The sequence below is a fragment of the Physella acuta genome, unplaced genomic scaffold (assembly GCF_028476545.2).
Source record: "Physella acuta isolate Inbredline_101_S28 unplaced genomic scaffold, ASM2847654v3 ptg002855l, whole genome shotgun sequence".
Lineage (NCBI taxonomy): Eukaryota > Metazoa > Mollusca > Gastropoda > Physidae > Physella > Physella acuta.
Window position 1 is genome coordinate 1 of NW_026734254.1, and position 23,037 is coordinate 23,037.

General features: G+C 33.5%; 2 protein-coding genes across 2 annotated transcripts; one reads left to right on the forward strand and one right to left on the reverse strand.

The window, feature by feature from the left end:
- The first annotated feature begins 21 nt into the window (after positions 1–21).
- Positions 22–2,362, forward strand: LOC131934511 (transcription elongation factor SPT6-like). The gene is made up of 5 exons (XM_059290551.1): positions 22–186; positions 415–605; positions 757–816; positions 1,197–1,384; positions 1,471–2,362. Exons 2-5 carry the CDS (start codon positions 428–430, stop codon positions 1,894–1,896), a joined length of 852 nt encoding a protein of 283 aa, XP_059146534.1. The 5' UTR covers positions 22–186; positions 415–427; the 3' UTR covers positions 1,897–2,362.
- A 59-nt stretch (positions 2,363–2,421) lies between these two features.
- On the reverse strand, positions 2,422–22,768 carry LOC131934510 (ubiquitin carboxyl-terminal hydrolase 32-like). The gene is made up of 33 exons (XM_059290549.1): positions 22,656–22,768; positions 22,118–22,223; positions 21,639–21,757; positions 20,804–20,963; positions 20,475–20,606; positions 20,266–20,373; positions 19,870–19,985; positions 18,826–18,909; positions 17,560–17,621; positions 17,123–17,228; positions 16,658–16,773; positions 16,391–16,538; positions 15,711–15,851; positions 15,219–15,357; positions 14,669–14,826; positions 14,410–14,491; positions 14,218–14,292; positions 13,942–14,080; positions 13,060–13,165; positions 12,559–12,732; positions 12,204–12,378; positions 11,898–12,049; positions 11,404–11,572; positions 11,012–11,178; positions 10,585–10,775; positions 10,405–10,491; positions 10,047–10,167; positions 9,427–9,618; positions 8,909–9,304; positions 8,455–8,560; positions 7,737–7,804; positions 7,214–7,306; positions 2,422–7,008 (listed from the first exon to the last, which is right to left on the reverse strand). The coding sequence occupies exons 1-33, from the start codon at positions 22,716–22,718 to the stop codon at positions 6,838–6,840; spliced, it is 4,422 nt and encodes a 1,473-aa protein (XP_059146532.1). The 5' UTR covers positions 22,719–22,768; the 3' UTR covers positions 2,422–6,837.
- Positions 22,769–23,037: the final 269 nt, after the last annotated feature.

Here is a 23,037-nt window from a genome sequence, read left to right on the forward strand (position 1 = left end):
TAAACTTTTGACTGACTTGCTTTAGGAGTTTGAAGATCTGGATGAAATTATTGCCCGATACATTCAGCCCATAGCAGCAACTGTTCGGGACATCTTAAGTTTTAAGTATTACAGAGATTCTGATGGAGGGAAAAGGGAAATTTTGGACAAGTTGTTAACAGAGGAGAAGAAAAAAGCTGCATTTAAGTAAGTAATAACTAATTTTTAAACAAGTTAGTCTGTGTTTTAGTTTACTTTAGTATATTTCTGGCCCTGTTAGCCACAACTGCAACTGGTATATGTAACAAACCACTTAATTCAAATGGTTAGAACATGACTTAACTTAAGGGACTTGAACAATTAGCAATAGTTTACCTGATATTAGTATTAGATTGCAGAAAAGCAATATTGATAATATATTCTATTTACTTTCAGAATCCCCTACCTTATGAGTGCCTCGCGTCAGTATCCAGGGAAATTCCTTCTTTCTTACATGCCACGTAATGTTGCCAGACACGAGTACGTGACCGTTGCTCCTGAGGGGATCCGTTATAGGCACCAGAATTTCAAATCGGTCAATTCTTTGATCAGATGGTTCAAAGAGCATTTTAGGGATCCAATTCCAGGTTAGTTGTCTGTGTGAAAAGTGCTAAAATTATATCAGGTTTTCTACTAAAAGTTCCTGGTGTGGTTTATCTTTGAGACCCAGTTGATTTACTCAACAGTTTAGCTGTTGTGTTTGAATGTTTATCTCATCATTTGTTGCCATATTTACAGGAACACCTTCCAGTCGCACCCCAGCCCTGTCAGCCTATACAACTCCTGCTGCACATCAGAGTAAGTTGTTAAATGCATTTGTTTGACTATTGATAGGAAGGTGTGGCCTAGCAGTGTAAACTAATGAAATACAATTCTATACTGATCTTGCAGGCAGAATAAGTGGCATTTTGTATCTTGTGCCACGGGTTTATTGCATATGAAAGCTTTTTAGTTTTAAAAATTGTAGTTTCTGCTTAAAAAGAAATTATGTTTTGTAAAAAATTATGTAAAAATCATTTATACTGCCTCAAAAAATCATGCTTTTAAAGTAAACTCTCTGCATGTAATGTAAATCCTTGACTTGATCAAATACTTTCTTATGTTCTTAATGTCTGGCTTATTTGTTTGATGTGGTTAGAATCTAATTAATAACAACGGTTAAATATTTTCTACACCAGCTCCAGGAAGGACACCTGTAGGCCGCACTCCAGTTGGTATGTCTAATGGGATGTATGGTCATCACATGGCAACGCCACATGGAACCACCCCACGTGCTGCTCCAACAGCCACACCACACGGAACTACCCCACGAGCTGCCCCCACAACTACACCACAAAGACCGTATGGAAGCTATGGTTCTTTTCAGGTATTGTAGTTTTTTAAGGTTATACTGTACCTGTAATAAAGAATTTATGTCAACAATAGAATAAGTTTTATTTGAATATTTTTCAGCCTGGTGTTACTCCAGTGATGACCCCTATGTTGACACCATCATCATCTTTTCAACATGGCGGCCACATGACAACTCCTAGGACAGGCCCTCATGTCAACAACACACCTTCATATCAACCAACACCTCGACCAATGGTCGGCCCTGGGGCACCCTGGCCTGGTGCCACACCCAGAACCCCAGCAGCACGTACCCCAAGACATGACAAAAACCAGGCATCATCTGCTGCAGACATGGATTGGGCACGAGCCGCGGAGATGTGGGCCAACCGTAAGAAGACCACCAAATCTCCCAGAGCCTCACCACGACCTTCACCCCGCACAGCTCCTAGTCCAGCTCGCAAAGGTTTTGAGTCTCCATTTGGGGGCAGCAGCTTGGGTGGGGCATCCCCACAGGGTGATGGCACACCCTTAGTAGATGAGAGGTAGCAGGCTTACATCATCACTTTTTATATTGTAAAAATATGTTTGACTAATTTATGTTATAAAATCTAATTAACTTTTGCTTCAAGTGGTAGGGGATATGAAATGCAATTTAAGCATATAATTGCATATTGATGGGGTAAGAAAATATTACAACTTCCATAAACTAATCTTTTGTGATGCGCACAATGTGATTTATTGGATGTTGCTTAGATGCTATTTAAAAAAAATCTCCGATTTAAGAAATGTTTTGATGCATTAAACCAAGAGATTAACATGGGTATAATGTTAGTACTAGCAATAGTAAACATGTAACAAATATAGCTGAATTTGAATTTCTAAATTCCACATTTTTCACCTGTCCAGGTGATTCCCTTCATTATATTTGTGTTGTAATCATGGTTGCTGTTCTCATGTTGTACAGTCATGGTTCTTTGTAAATACGAAAGAAAATAAACTTTTTCATCCTTCACACTTTTCTGTTATTTGTGAACAGTGACAGTTTACATAAAGCAATTAAAACATTTGAGTCATGATTGGAGATTTATTTGATGAAATGTGCACACATTATAAAACAAATCTACACAACTGTTTTCTTATGAAGAATTAATTAGTACGTAAAAATGGCATCACAGACTGCATATCAAGAAAAAATTTGTTAACATAGTTGAAACGGAAAGCTTAACATAGTTTCAACATTTTATACATCAATCTATATGGTTTACCTAGTCATAAAATCCATAGAAAGCACATACAAATGTTATTGGGCTGCATGAAAATCTTTAACTGACAAAAAAAAAGGCTTGAAAAGTTTGAAGCTTGATCAGCTTATTTTATTTTTTAAAGAAGTAATGTAAATTTTTTTGATTGTTGAAAATAAAAGATGCTAGTCTATACGCTGGCCCTACAATCATGTGAAAGCATATCTAGCTAAAAGACTCGAGACTTCATTAGAAATGGTGTAGGTGCACCACAACAATTTTCATTTTAAAAAGAAAAGGTTTCTCTGCACTATGGGAGACAACTCCATTAGTAAAGGAGCAGCTAATGAAAAGCAGGAAATTCTCAGTGACCTTACCAGCTCTATCTCTGTGGAATCATAACAATTATCACATTTAAATGTCTACTATCCCATCATTTAAAGCTAGAGTAGATTCACAAAATTTACAATATTAAAAAGAAAAACAATATTCTATTTATATATACAAAAATATAAAGATATGAAGCATTCTGTTGATGTAAATAGAATATTTAGACATTTGAAAGAACCATGTCAAATTATATTTTTCTACTACTAAAAGAAAGCGAATTCTAACTATACCATTGGACAGTTATTAAAAATCATGTGTATTTTGATGCACTTAAACCAAAATGTATAAATAAATAATAAAATTTAAACCATTGTTTAAGAAAAAATAATTGAGAAAAAAAATGGGGTTAAAAATAATAAGCTATCTAAATATCTATTTCTTACTAGATTAATTTCCTATACCAAAAGAGCCGACGGAACTGGTAAGCTGGAAAATTTCTTGATCTTGATACACATGAAAATCACTAAATGAAAGGATCATCTAATTTTTTCAGAGAAAGATTAAATAGCTAATCTATATTCTTTTATATAATTATAATTGTCTTATGATATTTAAAAAACTTTTAATATCAAAACTCATTCAAGTATTTTTGTATTACTTTATGGGAAAGCTTCAATTAATTTAGATCTATATTTTAAAAATGATTTATGAATATAAAAGCTTTTTTAACTTTTGTACAACAGACTACTGCAAACTGAAAATTTAAAAGGGACAACCAAATTCTTGTTAACTTTTAGCAAAACCTATGGTTATTTAAAGAACAAAAAAAAACTAGGGTTTTCAAAACTCTTCATTAACATTTGAATATTTTTAAATGGTATAAATACATAGAAAACCTGAAAAAATAATGTAAACTCATAAAAAAACCATAAAAAAAAACCAACAGAAGTTTAACAAAGCCAACAATGCCTAGATGGTATAGCACCAACAAAAATCACAATCTTTCCATTGATTTTAGAATTAAAATTTTAATAATTTAAAATGTGTCTTAAAGTGTTTTACACTTGTGTTTGGAACTGAATTAACATAATTAAAGAGGACCATTAACAAAACCAGGTCCAATACACCAATTATGTCATAATTACATGTTTTATGGGTTATGATATAAATACATACACATCATAAATCAGCTGACATAAACATAACATTATGTTATGCTAAAAAAAATAATGAAATAAATAACAGCAAATGAAATGGTTTTTAAGGCTTTATAGTCAGCAAAACATAGTAGAAAACATTAGACAAATAGTATTTTAATAGTATATACTGCTATTGGCACAACTATTCATAAAAATAATCATTTAAAATAAATAAATCATTCCCAATATTTTAATGAACCATTTTCCAAAGTAAACCCTTCTATCATGTTTGCTAACATGATCCCGCAAATAATAAATAAGGATTCTAAAGTAACCCATCTCATAAAGTTATGGTCATTCATAACTGACATGTGCTTTATACAATATAATTGTACTTATACTATGATGTGAAAACTAAATCAGTACAACAGATACAAATTTAACTAAATAGTTGCATTAAACTTATATTATTTAACTTATATTATTTAAATTATATTTTTAACTGCTATCATCTACCATGCTGCTAATTATTCTGATAAATACTTTTAGTTGAATAACAGTTGTCTTAATATTCTTGAAGTTTAAAAAAATATTAATGCTTTGTAAATAAAACAAAAGTCAACTTATTTCACTAAAGCTGCTAGCTCTTCCTACGAATAGATTGCATAATTTAAAAAACCAAAAAAATAACAAAAGTGGCACATGGTAAATGGATTAATTCGATGTAAAAATAAATAAATAAATGGACAAATTAAAACTATAGCAAAAGATACATTTCTTAGGCATCTGTGTTCCTTAACATTTTCTACTACAAATAATTAAATAATTAAAATCTAGTATCAAATCATAAAGGAAACAATTGTAAAGGTATAAAAGTGAAACAAATGAAGCAGCCGAAGGACAAAACAAAAATTCTGGATAGTTACAGAGCAGCAGATATGAGCAAATTTAATTTTTGATTTTATGCATCAATGAACCTGACTATTAGCCACTTCTCATAAACCCCAAGTTTTGAAAACCATCTATACAATCATATTTCCAATGCATTGGAACATCAAGAAATGCTCAAATCAGACAAGTTTAACAATTGCTTCTCCACAATTATACATCTTGTTTCTATTATTAGATCTTTAAATTTATAAAATGGCTACAAAGCTAAGGAATAAATAAAATATCCAAAAAGGTAACTGTCATGTTCTATGAAACATTTTGATTGTCCATGCTTAATAATATAATATATAAAATATAAATGTACATGGTTAAAAAAATGAAAAACATTTTTCACCAGTATTAGCTACATTTGGTGTTGTAGACTGCCGATGGAAATCTATTCTTCTGGAGTTGGAAACTGAAAGTAATAGTAAATGGTACTCTTTTCTTCTAGAAACTGAAAGTAGTAAATGGTAATCTTCTCTTCTAGAGTTAGAAATTGAAAAGCTGTTTTCTTGGTGATGCCAAAGTTAGTGTGCAAACAAGTCTCAATACAAAGGTTAAACTAGCTGTTTTAACTAAAACACCATAAAACACCCAACAAACTGAAGATTCCCTCTCTGGAATAATTATTTATAAATTATTATAACTATTTATAAACCTTTTTTAAAATTTCATTCTGTAATAATTTAATTACAGAAAACAATATTCTTTTAAATATAAATATAAAAACAGAACTAATAACTTGGTTATTTTATATTTACAATTCAATTGACACAATTTTTGTGTCTGTAAGGTAAGGGGTAAAATGTGTCTGACCTATTTAGTCTGTCACATAGAACTCCCCTCCACCCCCATTCACTAAACTGGCAATTATGCAAAACTACAAATAGCTAAGTTTATTGTAATTCTGGATGCCAAGTACCACAAAACATTCACAGCCAGAACTGGTATCACAAAACTTCAGCGAAACAAAACGGCTAAATAGTCTTCAGTATTTGTCAAACATTTGTATCCATGTATGTTAACTCTTACACTGCTGTACAACAGACTACTGGCACAATGAGAGGGAAACAGAATTTGAAATTATTTTCTTTCATTGCCAGAAAAATATACAAGTAAATATCTTTCAAAAAAATACAACTACATTTCCCAGGATCCAGTTTGATGAAACAAAACAATTATTTCCATAAACATCCGCGCTTGCTATGTCAAGTCATGCTGGGATACTGAGCCATTAGCTCAGGCACATTTGGATACTATTGAGCAGACGTCACATGATAGAGATGAGAGATGATCAAACTAATTCACTGAGAAAATAATGGATTGTGGGAAAAGAAATAAGATTGCACAGACCCATAAATACTGACTGTCAAGGATGATAACTCTGTCCTCAGCACAAACATACTGCAACACTTGCTCCCATTGGTTGAGAAATATTGTGGCCATGACCATCATTGACTGGAATGTTGTAGGGACAAACTGTTTTCTTTTTAAGAACCCATTTAAGGCCATGATTACAATGGAATATCCAGGCGAATTAGTTTTTTTTAAGTACATTTTTCGGAATTCACAAAAAAATTTATTACTCTGTTGATTTTTCTTCCTTGAAATTCTTCAAATTATCAAGCCACATTCTCAAGCAGAAAACAATTTGCAAGAGAAAAACTTTTAACATAAAAAAATCAAATTTTCTTCAAAATTTGAAAGTAATAAATCTATTTTGTGAGTTGAAAACAAAGCACTTTATACTTGAAAATAAATTATGTTAAAAATGTGGGCCTTTGAAACAGAGATACAGCGTGACTTAAAGAATGCTTTGATAAATACACTGGTTACACAAAGTTTTACTGTAGTATACACATTTTCTTGAAATCCGATTCAAACTCGTCATCAATTTCTGAAGTATCCGGCTCTCGTCCAGTTGTATCTGGCATAAAAGGACTAAAATCCACATTCTCTCGCTGGTAAAATAAAATGTAGGCAGAATTTTTGTCCAGCTGATGTTCAGGGACTTCCTGTCAACAATACAAATTTATTTTTAATTGTTTCATGAGTTTTGCATTTTAAAATGTATTTTAATTGTTTCATGATTTTTGCATTCTATTTTTTAATCAGCATACTATTTTTCTAGTTCAGTTTGTAGTCAGAATTGTGATCAAGTTGTCTACTAACATTTAAGAATGAGACCTGTGACATAAAAAAAAAACCCATGTTATTTACCTTACAACTGCTATCATTATAACAAAACCAGCGATCCTTTTCATTTTTTGCATAAGCAACGTAGTGCCCCCCTCCAAGTATACCTGTGTGACACTGCAACAGATTTTTAAACTCGTTAACACAGTATAGAGTGACTCAATAGTACACTATAAAGATGAGTGACTCAATAGTACAGTATAAAGATGAGTGACTCAATAGTACAGTATTAAGAAGAGTGACTCAATAGTACAGTATAAAGATGAGCGACTCAATAGTTGGCCCTACAGTATAAAGATGAATGATTCAATAGTTCAGTATAAAGATGAGTGATTCAATAGTTCATTATAAAGATGAGTAATTCAATAGTTCATTATAAAGATGAGTGATTCAATAGTACAGTATAAAGATGAGTGACACAATAGTACAGTATAAAGATGAGTGATTCAATAGTACAGTATAAAGATGAGTGACTAAATAACACAATATAATGAAGAGTGTGGAAATATGAAGCATTAAACTGGCGCAGATGTCCTAGATGACTTACAGACATGGCGTACAAGTTGTATCGAACGTTTGTATAATCTTCCTTGTCAAATTCTTTTAATCTGGCATCTGAAATAGCAATTTTTTTTTCTGTGTTAAAATCTTAGAAGGCATAGAAGAAACAGGTTTAAAACCACAGAGGTATTTTAGGAGAGATTGAGTTTTTACTGTATTAAAAATATATTTAACAATGAAGAATAAGTTTGGTTAAAAAAAAAACACATGAAATAACAAGATGTATGGGGTCGGCGTGGTCGAGTCGGTAAAGCTCATGGTTGCTAAACCGAAAAGTCTCGAGTTCGAACCCTCGGGCAGATGAGGCTCGTTAGCTGGGGACAGCCACTCTTCTAGGAGAGACAACTCCAAAATTAAACAACTGCTGCCTTGTAGTTTGTTCTTGGTTGGACAAAGGCTATGGAAGCAAATCCAAAAAGAAAAGCAGGCTGAAATCGGAGTCAATGGCCTCAATGGCGCAAAACCAGTTGACACGTAACGCTTAATTGTGTTGGAGGCGTGGTCAAGTCGGCAAAAAGCTCATCGTTGATACATTCGAACAGTCTCGAGTTCAAACCCACTGGCAGATAAATCTCGATCCCCTTCAACACTAATAATTAAGAACGAAGAAGAGAAGAAGAAGAAGACAAGATGTATGGAATAGAGAGCAGTGTTCAACAGAGAGTAGTGTTCAAATAGAAACTTTGCAAAGGTTGTAAACTCACCAATGGCGTGGGATATTATGCCAGTTTTGGAAGAACCATTAGCTGTGGATTTGATTGATAGCACGCCTGGCTTGAGGAGAGACTGTGACACATGCTGGTTTTGATTCTGAGAAAAAAATTTTTTTTTTTCAAATGACTTTTCTCTACTTTCACAGGAGAAGTAAATAACTTTAAAGAACATAAGTAAGTTAAGCTACAGAATGAAATAAATGAATAAGATCTGATGAAGAAGTGGATTAAAAAAAATGAAACTGGTCTACAATATAAATCAGTCAACAAGATTGGAGTAAAAAAAAAAAAAGAGTATAAATAAAAAAAAAAATCAGTAAATTAAATTAGGCTATGAAATGAAATATATTTAATCAATAAGATTAGTTTAAAAGAAGAATAGTAAAAATATACAATTAAACGATGCTTGAAAATGTAACATAAGGTAAGAGTTTGACGTGCTCACATGAATGTAATTGCTGGTGTCAGGTGGAATGGCAGTGACGAGACCTGAGATAGGCACTGAAAGACTACTGTTGACCGAATCTAAATTGGAAGAGGCGGAGCTTCTGGTCCCCAACCGTACAGGCGGGCTGGAGGTGCTGGACCCGTAGTGGTTGGCAAGGATGTTGCTGCTGATGGTGTCCCCGCACCCGTTCCCATCAGGCGGATCTTGAGGTGTGACGTCATTATCCGCCGTGTTGTTATGGCCTCCTTTATTGTGGTCAGTGTTTGTGGTGTCCACAGGCTCGCGGCTTGCCAGATAGGCTTTAGGGTCGAAGCCCACCAGCGGGAAGTTGACTATCTTGTGTGATTTGACCCAGCGCCCGTTTAAAAATTGAAATCTTTTAAGGTTTATAATCTGTTGAAAGAGAACCAGCTTTTTGATTTCTTAATATTAATAGTAGGATTTTAAAGTATTTATTAATATTTTAAAAATACTATAAAATCTTGAGTAAAAAGAAAATTAGGGGAATAAATTACCAGTATAGGAGGTAGCCTCCAGATATCCAGTTTTTTTGCTGCAAGACAATGTTTTTTACATTTTGAGCAATAGTAGAGTTCATCTTCGTCTAACTCCTCCCACTTGGTGAATGCTTGTAGACAAGTGTCAAGGTCAATGGGTTCAGTTTGTTTTAGTCTGGAATATGCCACACTTGTGTGTTCTTCATAAAACTGGAAGGAAATAAAGGGGACACAATTTTAAAATCTTATTCAAATGGGAGTTATTTTAATATGCCTAACACAGTGGTTCTTAACCTTTTTGGAGGTAACAAACCCCACAAGTTTCATGTGCGCATTCACCAAATCCTTCTTAATAGTTCTATTGTCCGCATGGACAAAATCCGATCATGAATCATAGGAGATGGGTGAGTGTCTTGACCCACACTGAACCCCTAAGACTGACATGTTGATAGAACTCGGGTTAAGAATCACTGGCCTAACATTAAAATAAATATTTATGAATCTTTTTTATCTAATGTAATTAAGTTTAGCTTAATTTCTTAGGATTATCTATAAGGGAAGATAATCACTACACTCTACTCTATTTATGTTTTTCAAGGGTTAGCAGTGAAAGTGTAAGATAAAAATATTGCTTTGACCTTTTCCTGTGTGGTTTGGTAGCGTAAATGCAGGGCAGTGGCCTCCCAGTCTATTGCCAGAAAAGCGCTTCCCTTGCCATACAATTCAGTGTTACATTCCACTCGACAACCCCGACAAAATCTGGAACAATAAACAGTTTTTAGATCTAATTCTGAGTGATTTATTCTTAAGCGCTTAAAGAAAAGCAACCATTTAAATTTTGTATGCTTACATGCAAGTCTTAGCAATTTATTTTTTTTGTCTTCAGAGTAAAAGTCTCAACAATTTGTTTTAGATTTCTTTGTAGCTTTTACGTGACATCAATGCTTTAAAGTGTTAGAAACTTGTGACATTTACACTTGAATAAAAAAATCCTACCTGTACCAAGGACATTTGTAACATAAAAAACCATCTTTCTGCACCTCCTTCAGCATAAAAGGATATTCATAGCCAAGGCTGTCATCACTAAAAAAAATAAAAAAATAAATAAATGGTCTGATGGCTCACATACTATGATGAACAGCTGAACATTTTTTATACTTTAAAGCTAGGCCTTACCAGTCTTGCGCATGATTGGTCACTTTTAATTCTGATGGCGGCAATGGACTAACGAGCCTTGCAATTTGGTTCCAGACAAACTGATACAGCTCTTGATTGGTTGTGTTCTCAGACCTCGGGATAATGATGGGCGTGCCGAACAAGCTCGGCCGAGATTTTTGAGAGGACATAAAGTAAACATCCATCAGGTTCTGAGAAAATTTTAAAAAAGGGTCTGATCAAATTGAGAATATCTTGATAATCAGAAATAATTTTACATAAATGCCCATTAAAAATACAACAAGACAATAAACCAATCAATTTACAGTAATGAAAATAATAACCAAGTTTTAGGTAACCAACAGAATTAAGAAGAATCTGAGAGAAATGTAAGTTAAAATGTCTTATATTGCATCAACTTTGGCAATACTATTGGTTAGCGACATACCATCTTTCTATGCAGCCCTATAACGAAGTTTTCAAATCTTTCAGCAGAACGGTCTAGGCTGTTGGTGTTAGCTATACTAACATTGCTGGGACTGCGAGAGTGACATGGGGACTTGGACATTTGTACAGGCTGGCCATTCAGTTTTGGACTATTTTGTGGCAGGACACCTTAAATAAAAAAAAATAAACAATCAAACATGTGCACTTAAATGTTGTAAACTTAAAATAAAAGACAACATATTATAGGCAAATCTCAACTTTAGAAAAAAAAAAAAACAACCTTACTTTAAACAGCAATTATATCTGGCAAATCTAAACTAAAAGCAAATCAAAGCTCACGTTTAACAGCATTTATATCTGGCAAGTGTAAGCTAAAAACCAATCAAACGTTACCTTTAACAGCAATCCTATCTGGCAAGTCTAAACTCTCCCTGCTGCCAGATTGAGAGTTCTCCTCTTCCTCCGTCATCTGTGGGATTAGCGGGGGAGGGGGGAGTTGGTACAAGAAAAGAGAGCAGGGGATGAGGTGGCTGCGAATTTTCTGGTCATCTTGTGGGAGGGACTGTGGATGGAGAAGACATTGCTAATAATAACTGGAACAGCACATGGTGGAACAAAAACATTATGTGAATAAAAATGTGGATTAAACAAATATGATTGATACATCATTACTTTATAAATTGTATACAATGGAACTTTATGATAAAAAATGCTTGTTTAATTAAATCTGATTCTGTATTAAATATAACCAGACAATCAGACACCAAATATGTAACAATCTTTTTCCACACAAAAAAAGGTACAGTCTACTTTGATTACTAATTAAACAATACTTCTTCAAACAAATTAAAAATAGTAGAATAAAATGCTTGATTGAAGACACTAACCTTGACATTAGGTCCATTGACCTCTACAATTAAGAGCTCCCCGGGTGGAATGTTGGACAAGTAGCTGACCTCTCGTTTCAAACTTTTGTATTTCTCATCCATGTTCAGCCGTAATCCATATTTGACAGGGACAGAGCCATCCAATTTTTGAACTAAATATAGTTACATTTTTATAGTATAAAATCAAAATTAAGAATATGTAATTCTTTTATAAGACTAAGATTATTAGAAAAAATTCAATGATTTTGTAATGAATCTTATTAAGAATAATTTATAAAAGATACCAAGTATGTTAAAGAGACTGACCTATGACCTCTATGTGTATACAACTGTCCATCGGTAAGGGTAGAGAAAGGTGAGAGTATGGGTCAAACCTGACGCTGACATGCTCACACTCCTTACACATGACCTGGGACTTGAGGATCCCATGAAATAAATCTACAATGATGGACTGATTCCGCAGTAAATGGTTTTCCCAGGCCTAGATAAAATAAACAGTATAGAAAAAAGATTTATTTTTTTTAATCAATGTCTGCACATAATAAAATGGAGTATTTAAAAAAAAAAGTATGTTTAGGTAACTTAACAGTATACATTTTTTTACGATATTATAAAAAAAAAAATCAAAATAAGTGAATTAATTTTTTTTGTCCATTATTACCTCCCTTGCCACCTCCCTGTCCGGCCTGCCATCACTGTCTTTGAGCTCAACATAAGGCTTGTGGTGGACTCTGTTCAGATCCTCGTGGAGTCCATCCAATAGGAAACTCAGCAGCTCTTGAGAATCATGCTGCTGGAAGCCATTGAACCTTGGAGCATATTTACCTATTGTCCACTGAAAAGGGGAGATACAAATAAATTCAAATTTAAACAATGGGTTGCTTGTCAGGTCTAAATAGCCTTGGTTGGAATTGTGTAAAAAAACAACTAATGTAAGTGTGCTATTCTGATTAAAGCATGTTTTGTAAGGTAAAATTTCTGCACAATAAGAATTAATAATAGAAACTGAAGGAGGAATAACTAGCAGCACATATATCTGAGAAGCAAACTGAGAAAATTACTCTAATTTAAGTTGTTTATTGTGTTATTTATTGAAAAAAAAAGAAATGATTTTTTGAACAAGTTCTATGGTTACAGAAAGTGCTATTTCATTTGAACTCACTCTGAGTTTAAGAGGTGCTACAGTCTTGGATGTTCCGCTCCAGAGATCTTTGATTAGCTCCCCATATCTTTGAGCTATATGACCTTTCATTCCCAGCGGATTATCTCTAAAAATGAAAAAAGAAAATATATAGTTTATTTTTCAACGTATAAGATGACTTTTTAAACTAAGGAATATGTCTAAAGTTGGGTAGCTTCTCTAAAGGCTGGAATATAGCATACATCATTATTTCAATTGGGGAAATAGGGCTGGTAAGTAGGTCACCATCCAGTTCTACAGCTCAATAAAACCTGCATGAGCCATTGAACTGGTTGGTGACCTACTTACCAGCCCTAATGGGGCTATCTTATATGCCAGTCATTTTAAACTCCAAAAAATACAGAAGTTAAATACACTGGGTTATCAACTTGAGTACAGTAATATTTAAATCCTGTATCAGGTTGTCAGGTAATGTTTAGGGTAAAAGACAAGAGTACAGTAATATTTAAATCCTGTATCAGGTAGTCAGGTAATATTTGGGGTAAAAGACAAGAGTACAGTAATATTTAAATCCTGTATCAGGTAGTCAGGTAATGTTTGGGGTAAAAGACAAGAGTACAGTAATATTTAAATCCTGTATCAGGTAATGTTTGGGGTAAAAGACAAGAGTACAGTAATATTTAAATCCTGTATCAGGTAATGTTTGGGGTAAAAGACAAGAGTACAGTAATATTTAAATCCTGTATCAGGTAATGTTTGGGGTAAAAGACAAGAGTACAGTAATATTTAAATCCTGTATCAGGTAGTCAGGTAATATTTGGGGTAAAAGACAAGAGTACAGTAATATTTAAATCCTGTATCAGGTAGTCAGGTAATGTTTGGGGTAAAAGACCCACCACCCACCTGTTGAGCTCAAACAGGTGCAGGTTGCCAGCAAAGTAGTGAGTGAGTGGCCAGGTGTTGGACACACACTGGAGGGCTGCATTCATAAAACATGTGTTGCCAAGATTGTTCAGTCCTGTAGCTCCTTTCTCAGTTGGAACTGCAACAAGAATAGACAAATCTGTTCAAAAGTCAGTGTACATGATTTACCTCCCCAATGTCAGCACAATGGTTTACTTCCCCTTAAGAATTAATTAAGGTATGAGATAGTTTTATAAATTGCAATACGTGACTAACCATCATCCTTTTTCAATGTTTTGTTTTTTGCAAGCTGCGACATCTCTTCAGGCCAAGTTAGGTCCTTATTACGAACTGCAAAATATAAACCCCACATTAAATTAAACAATGTTTACCTAAACTAATTAGCTTAAATTTTTAAAAATTTAAATTTTTAGTGTAGAAAAACTAAATTTACGAATCATGACCAACCTTCCAGTAAAATTTGTTGATTATCTTCTATCTCATTGTCTTCAACTGTGCGATCATCATCGTCCAGTGGTGTGATATGTTGCTGAAATACAGTTTTGTTATATGTTGCTGAAATACAGTTTTGTTATATTATATGGTGCTGAAATACAGTTTTGTTATATTATATGGTGCTGAAATACAGTTTTGTTATGGTTGTCATTTAGGACAATAACACAACACAATAAACTTTGCTAGGATCTTTCTTCATCCATCTACTTACGTCATCTTTAGGGTTTATTTTCCACAAGCGAAAGTCTTCCCTATAAAATCTCAGCTTGTTACATAGAAATTCATAGATCTGCGCCATGGTGTGCTTGCGACTAAAGGAGGCTGTGTGCGCATGGTAGCGCCGGGGTTGTGCTGGGTTGGCTGTCAGACCTAGGATTAGGAAGTTGTAGGCCAAGATGTTACTACAGGTCAACAAAATATAAAATTGTAATCTATCTGTTGTATTGAGATTTCTTATACTTGTTTGGATTATTACTTCTGTATTTCATGTACTTTATTGTTCTTTCTTAAGTTTGTACAGTTAGGTCATCATCATTTCCCGTTCATGCCCAAGACACAGGTGGCAGATGAAGTAGAGTTAATTTACTTTAGAGACCTCAGCATATTAAGGGATAATGTCGTCAGCACTATGCCCAAAGTTCAGGTATTTTAATACAAACAGCAACATGTGTAGTACAAACATAACAGGCAATAGTCATCTAGAGAAACCTTAGCATCATTGAAACAAACATTACAGTCAATAGCCATCTAAACAAACATACTCATCCCTGCTGCTACCATCCCTGTGAAAATTGTTGCCGGGGGCGGCCTCTGGCTGGGGGTCTGGTGCCGAAGGATCCGAACACAAATAGGGTAGAGCTCCAGGTCAGGGGTGTTGCCAGATTTAGATGTGTTGATCACCTGCAACAGGAGGACACCAGGCCATAAACATCAGTGACTGTCATGTCACGTATTTTTAAATAATTAACTTACACAATTTTACAGAACCAAAAAAAAAGTTCTAATAAAAATACAAGTTGGGCAATTACATATTCATTATCCTACTAAAATTTTTCTACAGTGTCACCGTAAAGTTTATAATAGTTTATGAATAATGGTGTTAGGGTGAAAACAGTTATATTACGACGTTGACATTTTTTTTACAGGTATTAAAAATAATTTGTTAAGAGCTTTTTTAATAGCACTTAAAGAATGAAGCTACTGTTGAAATGTACAGTAGACATAGGTACAATGCCAGTACAGTGTGTACTTACTGTCCTTGGTAAGGCGGGTGACCCACCATACCAGGTGGTCAGTGCTCTCCAGATGCATTCTGGGACTATTTCAAAATCTTTTCCTCTGGTTAACAAAACATCCCGCCTCAGTCTCCCGCCTTCATTGGTCATTGATATGTACTGGAGGATAAATAGTTTACACTAGTGTTAGCAATACAGAGAGCACACAAACAGAAACTAGAATCAATTGAGTGAAAGTATTATAGTAATTAGAGTTTTAGTATTAGACTAAATCTAATTTATAAAAAAATTAATCTTACATTTACTTTTGGCACACTATTATAACATGCTATAAATAATAACACATGGAGAATAGCCAAACTTAAGAAGTGAAGGTTTAACTTTCATCTGAACAAAACTAGGAGGGAATATTTTTTAAATCTTGAGACACTGGGATAAACACATAGAGAATAACCAAACTTAACAAAGTGGCAAGATTTGACTTCTAGACAAAACTAATGGGAGGGAATATTTTTAAAAATCTTTTGGCACAGGGATAAACAGTTCACCAAAAGGAAACAATCAGTGACCATAATGTTTTTTGAAGTTTAAAAGCAGGACTTAGAACATGTGAAACACTAGATGGTGTAAAAAAGTACAAGGCCTGGTAACAGTAGAATAAAACTTTATGATGGAAGAAGTAACAAAGGAGCTGAAACCTTAGTTGGGTTGATGAGCAGGCTGTTGTTGTTTATAGCAGGAGGTTTGCTTGTAGTTAACGCCAACATTTTTCTGGAAGCTTTAGGTGAGGCCTGGGCTCGGTGGGTGGGGGTAGAGTCAGGTGGTATCAGAGAGGTGGCCGTTGACCTGTAATGGATGACATTTTGTTAGCAAGTCAAAGACAAAATTCGTTTTATTATCTCCTTTCTCATTTAAACAGGTAAAGTGCTAATCACTTGAACATATAAAAAAAATGAATAGAGTACCGATATGTCTGGTTGATGTTGTCTGGTCCGACCATTAGCACACAGTCATCATCCCATGCTATTGACTGTTGCTGCTTACTCTTGGACACCCGCTGCTGTCTACTCATAGGGTCCATCTAGTACAGGGGGAGATCAATATACATTTTGTCAATGAATGACATACAACTAAGCTAGCTTATTGACAAAGCAGTGTTAAATGATTTATTCATAAAATTGTGATGTTATTCATTGACAGGAAAGAAAAATAAATGTTTTATTAGACTATCTTTCACTGCATTTGTATGAATGAAATGAACTAGAAAAAAGAAATAACACTGGTCAAACGCCTCTTAAGTAGACAATATAACCACACAACCTTATTTTTTTAAATTTAGTTGCAGATTATAATTGAACCCCAAAACCTTTCAGGAAAAAAATAGTTCCAACCACTGGTATATCCCTAGTGCGTATAAGTAGTAGGCTAACCTCAGCATTGACGTAGTCCAGCCAAACATTCCACCACTGCATGTTGACCAGGTACCAGATCTGGCCCACCTCTAAAGGGTTTCGGCTCTCTCTCTCTAGCCAGTGTCTGAAACAACAAGTGTTTCATTGACTTCAACTTAAGAATAAATATTTTATTTATAATGAAATACATTTTAATGCATCTTAAATACATTTCTTGGACAAATAATAATGAAAAATTATCTTTTGTGAAAATATGAACTAACTTTACTGTGAAATTTAATACAAAAAAATTTTTGTTGACACAAATTTTGTCTGTCACTAAAAGCATAGGACATCACATTTTAAACTGAAGACTTTATAACAATGCTGCCATCAAGAAGAATTGTATGAATGAAATGTTCAATAATGGAAAACAAACAAGAACTTATTGAGCAATGAACCATGTTTTTACATACTGGATAATCCTTCCTTCCTCTTCTTTGGTCTGTGGGTACAGGCCTAACACAATGTGGCATATCTGAAGATATTACAGAAGGCATCAGCACTTTTTAATACTGAGTGGAGCATCATGATAATAAACATAAATAATATTTAAAATGTACATCTTTATACAGAAAATTTAGCCCTAAATATATATTCTCATTTAACATACAAACATTTGACGTGCCACAGAAGTTTGCATGTAGATTAAAGAAAATTATTACTATAAGCCCCCCCCCCCCCCCCTATGATTCTTGTAATAAAAAACTGATTGTCCTTCTAAATGTACCAGGCTTTATTTATATTAGTTCAATTAATCTATGCCAGAGTGTCAACTCTTTATTCGTGGCCACATTAAAAAAGAATACCAATTAACAGAATAACTCTTTATAGATATACAAAGTATTCATCTCAGTCATAAAAAAAATTTGAAATAGAAACTATGGCACACTAATTAATGACTATGCGATACAGCAAACATTTTACAGCAAACATTTTAAAAATACGTATCAATTTTTTAAAGTTAGGTAAAAAAATGAAACAATTTTAACAGGTAAAGATAATTTGCTTATAAACTAGGACAAGTTATCTAGGTTTTAAAGTCCTGCATAAAAATGGGCAGGAATAGCCAATAGTTCTGGACAAACTAAACCATTTGTAGTAGGTCAATTGCTATTGGTATTACACTGTGTAAAATTTAAAGTTAAGTGATGTGGATTGAAAGGAGAAACTATCCATTGGCAGATCTAAAACAAGTAAAACAATGGGCTGTGGGTAAATATAAATTTTAAAAAATAATCAATGATATCAAATTGAAAATATAATTAACTTAGTTAAATATCAGTCTAATGATGTGTGTTTATAAGTGTATTTTGGTGCAAATGGATGTTGGTGCGAGAGATATAATGAATGCATGGATTGATAAAAGGCAGTGAAATTTTGCGATAGAAACTGGTTGTTATGGTATGCAAGCTAGGGAGTTTAGGCTAGGTACTGAATGTGAGAGGTCCTCCGTGTGATGTTGAAATCAAGGATAGTTGTATGTGGATTTAGAATGAGTACAGTAGTTGAATAAATAGTGAGATAGAAAATAATAGGCATTGTGTCAAGTTATTATTGCTTGTATCATTGTGATGTGACTGATCATAAAACTGGTATTCTTAAAATAGTAGTGGATTGCGTTAAGCTCGACCCTCTCTACAGCAAACCTTACAATCAGCATGTAATAAAAAATCCATTACCTCACTAAGGAGCTCTAAAAAGTCTGAGGTCAGCTGATTGTTGACTGTCCACAACAAATAATCCTCCAGAGTCAAAGATCCTTCCTGCAAAGCAAACAATTTTTCTACTGCAATAATCTTAAAAAAAAAAAAAAAAAACAATAACAGGGAATGGAACCGAACAAAAGTAAAATCTGAAAACCCAGTGAAACAAACATTTGATGATGAAACTAAGGAGCCTGCACTACTGTGGTAAAGAACTGCACAGAGTAATGCGAAAGCTTACCTTGTTCAGGTCATAACTAGAGAGAATTTCTTTGGCAACTACAGAAGGTTCAAGAGGAGGTAAGTCTTGAGCTTCCTGCTCAAATAGACAAACACATCTTTATTTTCACCTCAATGAAACTTATCCTTCTAGCAGGCTAAAGCTACAGAAATTCATATATGACCAGGGTGTGGCCAGCAGACCAAAACTTGGGTTGACAATGTGGTTGATAATTTTTTTTTAACCCAGCCAGTAAAAAAATTGACTAGCATGCCAGTCAAACAAAGACAAACTTGGGTTGACAATGTGGTTGATAATTTTTTTTAACCCAGCCAGTTAAAAAAAATTTACTAGCGTGCCAGTCAAAGACAAACCACTTGCGTCATCAACCACTAATTACAGAATCTCATCATTATTCCACCCATCAAGAACGAGGTGTGTACCCAAAAGACCTGGTCAATTCAATAAGATAAAAAAAAACAGGAAAGGCAAGTCTGAAAGGTGTATGTCAAGTAAAATTAAGAGCCTTTATGAACCTGATGGTCCATGAGGCAGGTGAAGTAGAGTTCACCCATTTCGGTGACCTCGAGATAATCTGGTCAGCACTATGCCCAGCAACCTTTACTTTCTTTTGCATGATTGCGGTACCCATCAGAGCTGAGTCAACTCAGTGACGTTTTACTGACACAACTACAGGATTCAAACTCAAGACTTTCGGGTTAGCAGCCATGTGCTCTATCATCCGACCATGCCATTCCCATGTAGGTGTGTAACAGCCATCAACACACTGAATCACTTACCAGAGAAGCCTTGGAGTGATACACTTCTCTTACTACATTCAAGGCTTCCAGCATGGCAGTCACTTCATGCTCGTTCAGCCTGGAGTCGTGATCCAAGTCAAACACTTTAAAACAAACTGAAAACAAAGTTTACAATTTATACACTGAATTATATTCAACTAAAAAAAAAATTGCTCAGTAATACAATTTTTAAAAAGGTAAATAGAATGTTTATTATAGAGAAAAAAGATACATTTTAAAAACATTAAATAAAATTTTGAAATAAAAAATATTAAATAAAAATAATACAATTTTTAAAAAAGGTAAATAGAATGTTTAGTATAAAGAAAAAAGATACATTTTAAAAACATTAAATAAAATTTAATAAGAAATAAACAAAAAAAGAGAATGGCTTACATTTCTGTCTTTCTAATGTGGGACCTCGACAACACGCAGAAATGCCACAAGCCATTTCTTTAAAGTCTATGTGACTATCACAATTTTCATCAAATGCCAAAAACAGCGCTGTAAAAAGACAGAGTCAATTGTAAATAGTAACGTTTTTCATTAAAATATTTTATTTTCAAAGCAAAAGAAATTAAAAAAAAATAATCCCAAATCCTTACAATGACAAAGTTTCTCTGGTAAGGGCGGACAGACTTGAGACTTGAACAAATCTTGGTCGAACCGTCCAGACTTTGATAATGCTTTGAGGGTCCAGTAGCGTTTTTCCAGCTCCAGAATTTCTCTTTCTTCCACTGTGAAAACAAACAACTCGTATGCAAATTCTATCAAACAAACATGAAGGAATTCTCTTTGTTTCAATGAGACTGTATCCAAAAAAAAAAAAAAAAAAAATATGAAATACTTATTCTTAAAATGATAATTACTTTCTTTCTCTATTATAACAATAAGATATTGTAAAAAAGAAAATATATTAATTCTCTATTCTCACAATGAGTGACCCCGGCAAGAGTCTGGTAAAATGTGGGCGTGTCATGTTCCCCTGACAAAGATAAGCTTGCTGATTCCAAAAGTAGCCATTTGCTTATTATTGTTGCGTCTGGATGTCCTTTCAACCAATATGAAAACTGCTCATACGATACTTGATCAGACTGAAAAAATAAATTTAAAATAATCATTAACTGCAATGATAATAAAATAAAGGGATTCAAAATCTTTGTCAATCTTTTTAAACACAACAAGAAATTTTATACTATATACATTTATACTTAATACAAATATTGCTAACATGATTAATAAAGTATTTTCTGTAAAATAAAAAACAAACATCTTAATAAAATTTTATGTAATTATGTAGCATTGGTAGCTTTAGCTGTTTACAGTCATATGAATATCAATTAAGCTCTAACAGCTCCTTATACATGCAGTGCAAGTTTTGTCAAAAAATTCCTGTCCTAAAAATGACCATAGTTTTCTAATGTTTTGTTATCATTCTTTGAGCATACTACATACTAAAACCACTATAACTAGGCAAATGTATATAAGGCAATAGGTAAATAGGCTTTTCTAGAATGTATGTTGTCACATTAAGGACATCAGTTCAGTATTATAGAATTCCCTGAAAATTTAAATTGACTTAATCCTTTCACCTGTTCATTGATAACAGCTCTTAAATTGTTTATTTATATATATAAATAAAAAAGCAAAAGATTGAAGGAGAAATTATGGTGGTGAATTTGTGGAAATAGAAGTCAGATTTATCAACAAGTATTTGTGTGGCACCATAAAAAACCCAAAGGTTAAGACAATAAATAAAAACAAAATACCTCTTTAAACAGATTAGATAATGCTGGAGACACCTGGCCTTCTGTCTCAATGACACGTTTATCCATTTCATCCTTCTGTACATAGGTACATGAGTCGTCGCAGTACATGGCAAAGATCACTGGATAAATATGTAAACAACTTATAATGATGCTAGTCATAAATACAACATGGATTTATTTATGCAGAAAGTTATTTATAATAGAATCAAGTAAAGTGCAACATCTAATTTATTTCAAAAGTATAATTTAGGAGATATTACTTGATATTAATAATATGAAAATCTAGTTAATTTTTTTTTATTTTAATGCTTATAATATATATATATATATATATATATATATATATATATATATATATATATATATATATATATATATATATATATAATCCTAAGGAAAATAAAATGGTAAAATTGATCTAAAACACAATAAAAACTTATTTCTAATGAGACATACAAGCTTAATAATGTGGATCTTACATTTCATTTTCTCCTCTCTGGTACCTTTGGTTAGAATAACCAGACCACACAGCAGATCTTTGTAACTCAAGCCCTTGGATGTCCCACCATAGCCTCTGTAGATTAGCTGGAACAAATTCAAATAGAAAGTAGTTATTATGTCATCACTAAATACTTTGAAAGTGACTGCCCTTTAGCTGAACCAAATAAGGTTATCAGTATACTTCTCACAATCAAGTTCAAGGTCAATAGCTGAAGAGCAGTGAGTTCAGACACAGGTTGTTTGAAAAATAAAACAACAACCAAGAATGGTAATAAGAGAAATAGAAGAAACAAGCTAGTGTTACACAACTGTATTATACAGTAAACAAGTATATGCATTACTAGATCATGCTGTCCCATATTTTAGTACTAAATTAGATTTATAGTAGACTTAGACATGACCTCAGAATATTTTGACATCAGTAATTAAAAATAAAAACTCCCCAGAACCAGCCACAAGTGTATATGAGAAGAAAAACTGTTAGTTTCTCATAAGCTTTCTGACTATATCTATTACCTGGGCTATATTCATCGGGACACCTTCCCACAAAACTTCTCTTACAAACACAGTGTCAGACATGGTTGAGTTGACAGCTGTCACTCTGCGAAAAGCTTCCCTTAGTCTGGCACTTTCTGAGTCACTCACTGAAAGGTTAGAGAAGAAATATAATTATAACACTTCAATCTATTAGTTTATGAGTCCAAGCTTTCACTTCGATCTATTAGTTTATAAGTTAGAGAAATAAATCAAACATATTGCCACATAAAAAATGCACCAGCAGATGTATTTTGCAAGTTTATAAACACAACCATTTAAACTAATGTGAAAACTGTATTTTTTTAATAGAACAGTATCTTCCTCAACAGGAATTGCTTGCACTTCTAAGGAGACTATAGTG